Raw genomic sequence first — 12,852 nt, 5'->3', positions numbered from 1 at the left:
CTTATAGCACATGCGTGAGCCTGGTCTCTTTTGAAAGAAACATTCTGAAGTTACTAATGCAAAAAAGTTAAATCACTTTTAGTGCTAATGAAATAGAGAATAGAGGTTTGAACTTGAGTTGAACTTGTGTACTACTACCCAAATTTTTCTTTAGTGGTTGCAGAATTCCATATTCCATTATTCCAGCATAGAGGTATGAGCTGGAAAACACTGCGGTTCCATAGCCTGAAGTACAGGTCCAAATTTTATAAAAATACGTTCAGAAATTTCTTTTAGTAAAACCGACACAAAAAAAACATTCCAAAATCCATTTCCTCATCCACCGCTGTGCGTTCTGAAGTCTGAGTCACTTCTTATGTTCGCTCGTCAACTTTCACCTAGTTCCTATATTCGCACCACCCCACGTGGGGTATCGATGGAAGCGGACACTCGTTGGCTACAATGCTGACCAATAATATTGGCCATCAGCTGCGATTGGTCAGTTCTGGAGCGTACTCAGTCCGGCGTGGTCATCATGACGTGCAACGCGTAAAAAGACGCTCGCCTGACATATAGTCATGTAATTCGAGAACCAAGGCACGGAATTGGTGGAGAGAGGTGGCGTTCGAACGGCAACAAATAGATATATATATAAGGTATATTATATGTTTGGTGAAAAATGCAGCCCGAGTCAGTAGAGTAGACGCTCGCAAAGTGCCGTGACTTGCGTGCATGAGGGCCCGATTTTGGGCCGGTGCTTGGTAAGAGGTTAACTGTACTGTAATTACAAGGATTCAAGGTCCCTGGTGTCCCCAAATCACTGGTGGCCATATTCAAACAAATTTACTCTCAATAACTGTCAAAAACTAAATGAATGTGTGTGAGATTATGTGCAAAATAAATCAGCAGTTTTTTTGTGAAGTGCCCCAACACTTTGGCTGCCAGGAAACGTGTTTAGACGTCATTGCCGGCCATGCTCAAGTTGCCGGAGGACGCTGTATCAATATTTCAAAAATCTGCGATCGGATTCATATGTCCCCTCCGCTGGCCTGAGATCCACCAGGAGGACCCACTGAGCTCTCTGGCGGTTCAGGAGCGCCATCTGGTGGCCGATCGGCGCAATCGCTTAACAGGAAGCGGCATAGAGGTTGTGCTGGACGTCCGTATTACTTCCGGGCACTCGCTATAGGTCCCGGCATTCTAGCTCGTCACAATACACAGTGATCGATTACCAATAACTCGATAAACAACATGATTTGGACGTATATACCATTATACAAGCAGGAGATGGACCGGGTAAATCTACATCCCATAATGATAAGATTTCTACTCTACGATGATCGCCCAACGGCGCGCGGAGACTGGGGTGAGTTTTAGCGTGTAACGTTACCGTCTTCGATACTAACTGCTATTATCAACATTTGACCCACATTAGATGATTGGTATAACGCTGCCCACGGAATTATAAACGCCCCCTAGCCCATCCGGTCAACATCAGATGACGTGTAGTAACTTCTAGAAGTACGTCTAGTTGGAATTTTTTATATCGCGCTGATTGCCATAAAACTGTATTGCATCATCAATATAATGCATTTGGGGCTATAGATCACGTTCTGGAGAAAGCTGCAGAAAGAGATGAAAACATACTTATACATTAGACCATACTTTACTATGAATATGTGAATGAAAAAGTTTAACGTTGCTACACAATGAACAATACATATAGGACTTTGAATGGGCCCTAATAATGGCAATGTAGCAATAGAATTTAAAAAGTTATAGCCATGCAAAGAAGGGGTACTTCTCCATAGACAAATAGAGCCGGCAACCTATGGTATATCATGAATTTAACCCAAGGCAACCAAAGTGTTAAGGTAGAATATGTGTTAGCAGGCATATAACCCCTAAAACGGTATATGGAAAATCCACCTTAATAGACTTCAGTGTTATTTATACAATACTGTACAGCTCAGTTTCAGTTTGTGAACATGAACAAATCTCTCCTTAAGATGAACACAAGTCTCTAGATGCTGTCATCAAGACCCAGTCCACAGAGGTTTACTGGGATATGAGTCTTGGTACATTTCCTGATTCAGATACAACTCATTTGGTGAAAGTCAGTCGCTAATGGTTTACTGTCAAAGGACCAACTACAAAATGTGTCACTCGATGACATCACAACACTTGATGACATCACAACACTCGATGACATCACAAATTAAAATCCTGATTATTTTATAATTTAACCTTTATTTCACCAGGTAATAAGCTTGAGCTCAAAGAGCTCTTTCTCTAGCAACACCTGACATAAAACAACAACAAACAACCATACAGGACAGTAAATTAACATAGACAAAGGACAAAAAGATAAAGATAAAAAGAGCAAGCAGCAGCCCGGGAGAGCAAATTCTTAACCTGAGAAGCATTTGCACACTCCCATATCGGTCATTAAAAAGTCAGTAATTAGTGTTTTAAAACTGTGCAAAGTAATAAAAGCCTGGAGTTTAAGTTAAGAGATTTTTGAAGTCCATTCCAGGTAAACGGAGCAGAGTACACAAAAGCCATCTTCCCAAACTCAGTGCGAACTCATGGGACTGAGGTGGATAGAAAGTCCTGAGAAGGCAAGCTGTAGGAAGAGTTTGACGCAACGGTAAGGTGTGTACAGAGATATAGAGGTAATAGTCTATAAAGTAATGCTTTATAGAGGAAGATGTACCACTGATGAAGCCTACCAGCAGGCAGGGACAGCCAACCTACCTTCTTGTAGCCAGTAATGCCAGTAATGAATCTTAGCTCCAATGATGCTCCAATTCCCAGCTTGGGAAGAATATATGTTCATAGATATTGACCCATTGGAATAGAGAAATGTAAATTCTGTTTCAGGGTGGATTGTCCCTTTGTTAGCATGTCATGTTAGCAGGCCTATAGACCATGTGGATGCTCTCTCTCCTCACCTTGATATTGTTACCAGCCAGGTTAAGCCACTCCAGGTGTGGCAGATCCCTCAGGCCCTCAATGTAGCCAATACTATTATGGGGCAGATTCAGAACTCTCAGCTGAGTCAACCGACATACACCCATCATTCGCACCAGACGGTTACTGGCAACAGACAGCTAGAGAGAGAGTGGAAGAGAAAGAGATTTACAATTAAGACAGCAAAACAAGAAAATAACACCTTATACTAGAACCTCATACCTCAGCCAATATTAGATTACATTCAAATTGATTGTCATTAGTACAGTAGTAGTACAACGTAGTAGTAGAGTACAACGGAAATAAGTGTGGCATCCAACCAGAGTGCAAATGTAGCAGTAAAGTGCAACAGCAATGATAAGCAAAGATATGTAAAAGCACTAACTTGTTGGCTTATCACCTATACTCAGGGGAGGAAATTAGGCCATTTTACTCGCCAAATGAGAGTATTCTTTATGTTTGGCGAGTGATTCATGAAGAGCACTCGCCACACTGGCAAGTAGTAAACAAAACAAAAAAATCATTCTGCAATCTGCTGATTCGCTCACTGGCACAAGCCGAACTCTGACTCCCCCCTTATGATTCCTCCCATTTGCGCCTCATAATAATCCATAACCAATGAACATCATCGTTGCGCTCTAAGCTCCTCCAATGAACACTCGTTTTCTAGAAGATGCCGCCCATCTAGGGGAAGTGGACGGACCACTGCGTGCAGCCCTACAGACTCCTGTCACCGGCTTGACAACGTAGACAAACTTAGACAAAAACACATCAGTGGATGAAAATAGGCTAACGATTCCACTCACTCAAGTCAACCAGCATTAGCCGGCTAGCTACCTAGCATGTAACAAGCTACCATAACGTGCGTTCAACATAGTGGACGACTAACTGAGCGGCTTTGCTTAAATGCAGCCCTAGTGACATTTTATTATTACCAAATTATTACCGGGTTTCCCCCCATATCACCACTCGCCCATATGCCCTTCACAACGGTGATGTTGTCATACTTGTCATTCAGAATACACCTGCTGAACCCCTAGCGTTGACATGAGATTCGATTGCAATGTATTGTCATCATACAGCACAAGTACAGTACAACCAGAATACGTTTGGCATCCAACCAGAGTGCAAATGTAACAAGTCAAGTTCAAGTTGTTTTATTTAGCTATTACATTACAGTGAAATGCTTGGTTCTTTCACTGCCCAACCTAGACCAGCCCAACTTTCCCTGCCCAGTCCAGCATCTTTCCCTGCCCAGTTCAGCCCAACCTAGACCAGCCCAACTTTCCCTGCCCAGTCCAGCATCTTTCACTGCCCAGTTCAGCCCAACCCAGTCCAGAATAGTTCCCTCTTTCATGTTAATATGTGATATCCTAATATTTTGAAGAGTAGAGACGGTGTGATTAATATATGTTTTATGCTAATATTGTGAAGAGTAGAGACACTTATTAATGTTTTATGGTAATAAATATTTTAAAGGAGTAGAGACACGGTGTGATTATTACTATGATTGAAAATCAATTTAGATGAAGACATACAAAGAAGTAATTATCACAATTAGCGATTTATTTATGGCTGGTAAAAAAATCTGTTTGGCTGGTAAAAAAAATCATATACTCGCCAGTTGGCTGGTAAGCCAAAAAGTTAGTTTCCTCCCCTGCCTATACTGTATATCGGTATTGGCGTGTATATTTACCAATATTATTAATGGTTGATTAGCGGTCTTATTACTGGCTCATTTTAAAAGGAACACGGCAACATTACTATCGTCTCCGGAGTCAGACTATAAGATCGTTACCCAGTCGCCCCTGTGCGTTCAGTAGAAAGCTAGTCCTTGTTACATCCAAATATCCTTTCCTATCCATAGTCCCCATTCCTATCCAAAATATTAGAACGGATTGTCGCAACGCAACTTACTGACCATCTATCAAATAACAATCTTCGTGAATCTTTTCAATCTGGCTTTAGAGCCTTACACTCCACCGAAACGGCGCTTACCAAAGTCACAAACAACTTACTGCTCTCTCTCGATTCAAACCTAACTTTTGTGCTCTTATTGCTTGATCTCAGTGCAGCCTTTGACATTGTCGATCATTCCATTCTTCTGAGTTAGCTCGAGAATCATGTTGGCATTCAGGGTCCCGCACTCGCTTGGTTTAAATCTTATTTAACTGATAGAACACACTGCGTGGTCTATAATGATTTAACATCTGAGACCCTCCCAGTGCAATGCGGTGTCCCACAAGGCTCTGTTCTGGGCCCTCTGCTATTTTCTATTTATATGCTACCCCTCTGCAATATCATACGCACATTTGGCATTCACTTTCATTTTTACGCTGCACCCACACCCTTTTGTCGGGCTTATCGGTGATAGGACAACCTCGAGAGGGTTTGTCTCAGATTTTTATACGCTCTTAATTCAATACACATTATCATTGACAAAATTATCATTGGATATAATCTGGCGAGGGGACATCCCAGAATTATACTCCGAGTTTGACTGGGACGATGTTTGGACAAATGTTAAATTAGCCTCCCACAACCCTAATGATCAGCAAATACATTTTAATTATATTCATAGGACCTATCTCACACCCAGGAAACTATTTGCTATGGGACTGGTGACCGACTCTCTGTGCACTTTGTGCTCTCTGAAGGCCTCCGGCACTTATATACACATGTATTGGGATTGCCCTCCAGTAGCTCGCTTTTGGAAATCAATAACAACTAAACTGTCAAATATATGTAATTTATCAATCCCATTCACAGCGGCTACACTACTTCTGGACGATATAACAACCCTACCAGCAACCACACAACAAAATAATTGTTCTGGTGGGCGTTACTGCTGCCAAGAAGCTAATAGCCATGAGGTGGAAGGAGTCTGAGAAGCTCACATTGATTAATTGGTCCCTAAAGCTGCTAGATGTTATTTATTTGGAGATCTCTACTGCATGTGTGATTGGAGTGGGACAGGCCAGCATAGAGCTGTGGGCCTCAACCCTAACCCTGACCCAGCATAGAGCTGTGGGCCTCAACCCTGACCCAGCATAGAGCTGTGGGCCTCAACCCTAACCCTGACCCAGCATAGAGCTGTGGGCCTCAACCCTAACCCGGACCCTGACCCAGCATAGAGCTGTGGGAGTCAACGGCCGAGGTAGTTAAGTCCACCATCTAGCGGCGGAGTGGGTCTGGGTGCTGGTCCTGGGGGGCACGGGGGGCCCGGGGTGAGAGTGGTGGAGGAACTGTCCTTGTGGTGTCTTTAATAATATAATTTTATTCTATATTTTTATATTCCGTATGTAGAAGGTGACCTTCTACCTCATACTGGACATGAGCACCAACTGGTCCCATGGAACAGCTTCAAACCGCCTTCGGTCTGACCTGCGGCGTCGAACCATACCTGCTCTGCCCTGACCAATTCAGAGTGGTTTCTCCTCATTACTTAATTTCACAATTCTCTTATACTCTTGATTCTATTCACATATATGCTTACTACATGTATCTATTCTATTCACATATATGCTTACTACATGTATCTATTCTATTCACATATATACTTACTACATGTATCTATTCTATTCACATATGCTTACTACATGTATCTATTCTATTCACATATATGCTTACTACATGTATCTATTCTATTCACATATATGCTTACTACATGTATCTATTCTATTCACATATATGCTTACTACATGTATCTATTCTATTCACATATATGCTTACTACATGTATCTATTCTATTCACATATATGCTTACTACATGTATCTATTCTATTCACATATATGCTTACCACATGTATCTATTCTATTCACATATATGCTTACTACATGTATCTATTGCTATGTCCGGCCATCACAAACACGCAAACTATCCAACGCCTTTATTTCTTTATTTCTTTATTTCAGATCCCCATTAGTCACTGCCTCAGCAGCGACTATTCTTCCTGGGGTCTGTCCCCCGTCTCCCTGTGAGTGGATGTCTCGTGGTGATGACCAAAGTGGTGGGCGTCCCGTGGTGATGGCCAAGCGTAGGGCTGCACGATTAATCGTAAAAAGATCGCGATCTCGATTCATAGACATATGCGATCTCATTTCTAAATGATGACGATTCTGATGTATTTGCATTTGCGTCAAAATGGATCAGTTGCATTAAAACACTCGCTCCTATTCCCCTATGCATTCACGTCACGCTGCATTCACGTGTTGACTTATTTGCTTCAGAACAATCCCAGTTGCGATATCAATTACACGTACACGATGTAAAGCAAAACACGCTATTAATTCAACATATTTTCTTACTTTTGTGTTGACTTGTCGCCAGATTCCTGTTTTTGGGTTCCAGATGAGAAGTAGGAGCTGGACAACACAACGGTTCCATAGCCTGAAGTCTTATAGTCATACAGTCCAAAGTTTATAAAGATCCCACAGAAAAATAGTTTTTCATAACATTCTGACGCTAGAGTCGAAAGTGATCATTTGACGGAGCGCTTGTCAAATGACGCCCTGAGCTGACTGACGAGAGCAAAGTGCTGCGACGCACACACGTCCCGCGCACAGGCGTAAGAGAGGAAAAGAGACTCGAGTTCTTTTGTATGTTACAAGAGACTTTTAAGTTTAAGTCAAGCACTTTGATATGTCTGTTTAAGAAAGAGTGCAATAAATGTTTTTATTAAAAAAATAAGAATCGTGAGAGAGAATTGTGATCTCAATTCTTGGGGAGAAAAATCGGATTCACATTTTAGCAAGAATCGTGCAGCCCTAGCCAAGAGAATACAATCCTCTCTACGCTGCCCCCATACCTCAAATGGATCCGTCATCAGCTCTATTCTATTTTCAATCTTTCAAAATGTTCTTATGTACCTGTAAAGTGTCACAGCCAGTGACACTGGTTATTATGACATCCTGTTCTTATATATGATTATGAGGAATGTCTGTAGATTCTTCCTCCCACTTGTGTAAAACTGTGAGAACTATGGACTGTGGACTCTGGAACAGTAACTTGTGTACACTACAATATCTTGCGTGATCCTGGAGAATGGAATCAATGGAATCAATGGAATCAATACAATAGGTTTATTGTATATATTTGGAGCTGAGTCTACAAGAGGCTACATAAGCCTGAATCTACAAGCAGGCTAACTAGCCAGAGCTAACACCAGACATAACAGTCACTAACTACCCAGTCTGGACCGAGACAAGCACAACACAGGGTTGACCCCCTGTGCAAGAAGGAAGTGGACGGAAACAACAGTCCGAAAGGCCTGTGAACAATGTGCGATGGTAAGGGGGACAAAACCTGAACCAGTGCCATCGGGACGAATAGCAGTATCTGAAAGCAGGAATGAAACTACTGGAGGAAGCGGGTGTAATGGCCCAATACTCTGTACCCTACCAGCCCAATACGAACGGGGTGGCAGAGAGAGCTGTACGCTCTATGAAGGATCAGATGATCAAAGTGAATATGTTGCGATCCTGGAATGAACCGACCTCCCTCCTTAGGATACACCAAGGAGACCGACAGTACAGTTCGGACCGGAAGGATCAGAACCTGCCCTATTACGGGCCAGGAGGATTCTTAGACGGGGGGGGTCCCCCGGAGTCAGTGGACGACGCAGCGAATGGCAAAAAGGAATATACTGACCCAGATCAGAACTCAGAAATGGAGGAAGACCGGGATAGGTCAAGCTCCAGAGCATCCTCAAGGTCCTCACCTAGACCTCCTAGACCTCCTAGACCTCCTAGACCGGAGGCCCGCATATCCTGTGACATGGAGACAGAGAGACATCGGCCTGGACCCAGGTTACAGGGCGACGAGAGCCCTGAATGGACCTGAAAGAGAGAAAAGAAATGAGTCCTCTGTGGACTGTATCTGTGATGTCCTGCGAGGCCTACGGACAGGGTCACACGACCAGGCCAACCACACTTCAATAGAGGACTGCTGCTACAATTCTCGGGGACCCGTGGGGTCGCCCGAGAAGTGACAATTCAACCTACCTCAAACTATGGGAGAGATCCAAGAGGTCAGAGGGGGTGACCACAAGATGACCACCAGGTGTTGTATTCAGACGACAACACCTGGGTGCGTTGGCCGGGAACAACAGATGCAAGTCTTCCCGCCGGATACCAAGCAACAACGTGACCCCTATCCTGTCGGGCCGTCCAGCCAGGGAACAACAGATGCAAGTCTTCCCGCCGGCTACCAGGGTAACAGGGAACCAAGATGACAGAGGGGGTGTGGAGAGTCACAGCCACGTGACCCCGCAATCGCCATCTCGTCCCCCAGTACAGACGCTATTAAGACAATGGAAAATGACCGACCAGGATGACAGAGGGGGTGTAAAGTGTCACAGCCAACTAGTGACACTGGTTATTATGACATCCTGTTCTTATATATGATTATGAGGAATGTCTGTAGATTCTTCCTCCCACTTGTGTAAAACTGTGAGAACTATGGACTGTGGACTCTGGAACAGTAACTTGTGTACACTACAATATCTTGCGTGATCCTGGAGAATGGAATCAATGGAATCAATGGAATCAATACAATAGGTTTATTGTATATATTTGTTTTAAATCTAGGCATATGTTACTATAGGTGTCTAGATGTGATATGTATTCTGGCTGGTAATGCCCAGTCAGAAAGGAATTGAGAAGAAACACGTTATGTGTAAACACATGTTAAGTGCCACAAGTCAACGAGTGACACTTTGTATAATGTTCTTATGTTTATGATATATGATTGGAGCTATGTATATGACCTGTATATTCTTTATACACTTATAAAACTACACTACAGTTAATGGAATATGCAGTCAGACGGCAGACAGAAACCTTTTGATCATGCATGGGGCTGCACAGAGTCCATTTCTCTGTCCATTTCTATTCATGCAGTAAGGAGTTACCCTTAGGAATGTGGCCTGCCGGCTGCTCTGCACAATGAAAAACAGCAGGTTGGCACATGTAAACCTTGCCTGTCCTGCATAGAGTAGACATATAACCAATGATTGGTACAGGTATGTGTATATATATGTATATACTATATGTACTATATATATGTACTGTATTATACATGTATGTGTATCTGTATATATCTGTATATGTATGTACTATATACTCATGCAAGAAGTGTGAATTGCTTCCATGTCAATACTGTTTAGCCACTAAGGAATGTGAAGACGACCTTGGGCCTCTGCTAGTAACGAATAGGGATTTTCCAGCACAAGGTAGTCGGTTGCTCAAGTTACTGTGACGAATACAGGGGGAGGAGAATTCATCTGTATGTTGGTTGGCTAGTGAAATAACATCACTGTGACATCAATGTTTTTAGACCAATAGAAATATGATGCCGGATCGATATAAAAATGACTGCTCGCCATTCGAGAGGCAGAATTTCATATTTTTCCATGGCAGGCACAAGCCGTGTCAGGCTGTTGCGATCTTAGAGATAGGATGTTTTGTTTTATATCATCTTTTAAACTGTAATGGATATTTCCAATACAGTCCTTTTTTGTACCTTTCTAAATAAAAACAGCTTTTTATAATATCTTTTGAATCCTTGGACTGATTTCTGCCAGCAATGTGCCACGATGCCAGCCGACGCCCTGAGTTCCTATTGAGGGTGACTATAAATGTACTGTAACCTAATTAATACAGATTGAATCAATTGACTGGTTAATGCTTTTCAGCTAAAATATATATATTATAGTTGGTGTTGAGCTTATCTAGTCCTATAAGCTCAACACCAACTATATATATGCTATGTACTGTATAAATAATATACATGGCAATGTTTGTTGTTTGCGGGTTCCAGTATCTGTGTCCGACGGACTCTGTCGAGTTATGTGGGAAGTCGGTGTTCGAGTCACTGCAGGACTTGAGGACCGATACCATGGATCGACGGATCTGACGGATTGACAGGAGGTACTGGGGTGTGCAAACGATGATTACATGTTAGTACGCTAATGTTACATTATTAACAGTGGTAATATTTATTAACAAAGTAGTAATAAAACCAAGCTTTCAAATGAGCAGTATTACAAGCCCTTTCGTAAAATGATGATAATAATGATAATAATAATAATAATGGATTCGATTTGTACCGCGCTCCACATTCGCGAGAATCTCAGAGCGCTTACAGGAGACAAATACAAAAGTTAAATGAATAAAACAATTTAAAATTAATAAAACAATTAAAAAGACTAACAACCAGTAAATTGGAAGAACCTAAGAGTAAAATAAAAAAAAAATAATAGTAAAATGAATAGAAGTAAAAAAAATAAAAGTAAAAGAAAATTCAGGCAAAAGCCTTGTTAAAAAGAAATGTTTTTAGGCCCCTTTTAAAAACCTCAACGGATTGTGGTGCTCTCAGGTGGATGGGGAGAGCATTCCACAGTCTGGGTGCGGCGGAGCAGAAGGCGCGATCACCCATGGAGTGCAGCTTAGTCCTGGGGGCTTTGAGGAGGTAGGCTGTGCCGGAGCGGAGGGAACGTGAGGAGGACTGGGGGGTGAGGAGTTCCTTGAGATAGGCAGGGGCACCACCGTGTACGCACTGGTGAGTAAGGAGGGACACCTTGAACTCAATTCTGTGTTCCACGGGGAGCCAGTGAAGGGATCTGAGGGTGGGGGTGATGTGATCATATTTGCGCACACTCATCAGGATCCTAGCAGCGACATTCTGAATGGTTTGCAGTTTTTTAATGCTTTTGCTAGGAATCCCGATGAGGAGTGCATTGCAATAGTCCAGCCTGGAGGAAACAAAAGCGTGGACGAGTTTCTCCGAGTCTGCCAGGGTGAGTGAGGGGCGGAGTTTGGTGATGTTACGGAGGTGAAAGAAAGAGGTCTTGCAGAGGTGTTTGATGTGTGTATCATATGTGAGGTGGGGGTCCATTTTCACGCCCAAGTTGGTGACAAGGGTGGAATGGGGAATGTCCTGACCGGAGAAGGAGATGGTGGTGATGGTGGTTGACCGGACCTGGTGTGGGGTACCGATCAGCATGGCTTGTGTTTTGGAGCTGTTGACCTGGAGAAACCTGTGGTTCATCCACGCCTTAGTCTCCTCCAGGCAAGTGGTCAGTGTGGGGGGTGATGAAGGTGATGATGGTGTGATCCGGATATATAACTGGGTGTCGTCAGCGTAGCAGTGGAAAGACACACCGTGCCGGCCGATGATGCGGCCGAGGGGGAGCATGTACAGGGTGAACAGCAGGGGGCCGAGGACGGATCCCTGAGGGACACCGCAGGTGACAGGGTGGTTGGAGGATGTTGCGCCCCCGAGGGAGACACACTCAGTCCGACCAGCCAAGAGGGACTGGAATAAGCCAAGGGCTAGGTCGCGGAGTCCGACATTGGAGTGGAGACAGTCCAGTAGAATGGGATGATCCACCGTGTCGAAGGCTGCCGATAGGTCGAGAAGGACCAGAATGGATGGGGTTCCCGCATCCGCCGCCATCAGTAGATCGTTGGTTACCCTGACCAGGGCTGTCTCTGTACTGTGCGCGGAGCGGAAACCAGACTGGAACTTCTCGAAGATGTTGTTGTCTCCGAGGTGTGCTAGGAGCTGCTTCGCAACTACCTTCTCCAGCATGATGATAATAATAATATTATTTTTATTATAGGCATATAAGAGTTCTCCTAGACATACATTCGGTTTATTACAAACAAGAAGAGATTAACAACTCTTCATACTTACATTTCATATCAACTGGAGATAACTAGACCAGTGACTTGAAGTAATCTTGACAGAAATAGTAATTGACTCGAGAACTTGGCGAGTTTAGCACCTCGCCGGGGGATATCGAGCGGCCACAGGTTTATATCTCGAGTAGGTGATTGAGATATATAGAGACTACCTGTAGCATTTATCAGTACCCCAGTTGCTATTGCATGTACATA

The 12,852-nt window shown here is 43.3% G+C and overlaps 1 protein-coding gene across 1 annotated transcript in view; it reads right to left on the bottom strand.

Annotated features, from left to right (window-relative positions):
- Nucleotides 1–12,852, bottom strand: part of cep97 (centrosomal protein 97) — a gene marked incomplete at its 3' end in the record, with an annotated part of 281,714 nt that overhangs the window by 253,914 nt on the left and 14,948 nt on the right. The window contains 1 exon segment of the mRNA XM_084314132.1: nt 2,934–3,092. Within this exon segment, the coding sequence (XP_084170258.1) occupies nt 2,934–3,092 (159 nt within the window).

The sequence above is a fragment of the Notolepis coatsorum genome, assembly GCF_963971535.1.
Source record: "Notolepis coatsorum genome assembly, chromosome: 5".
NCBI lineage: Eukaryota > Metazoa > Chordata > Actinopteri > Aulopiformes > Paralepididae > Notolepis > Notolepis coatsorum.
Note: the sequence above shows the minus strand (reverse complement) of the source record. Positions and strands in the feature narration are given on the sequence as shown.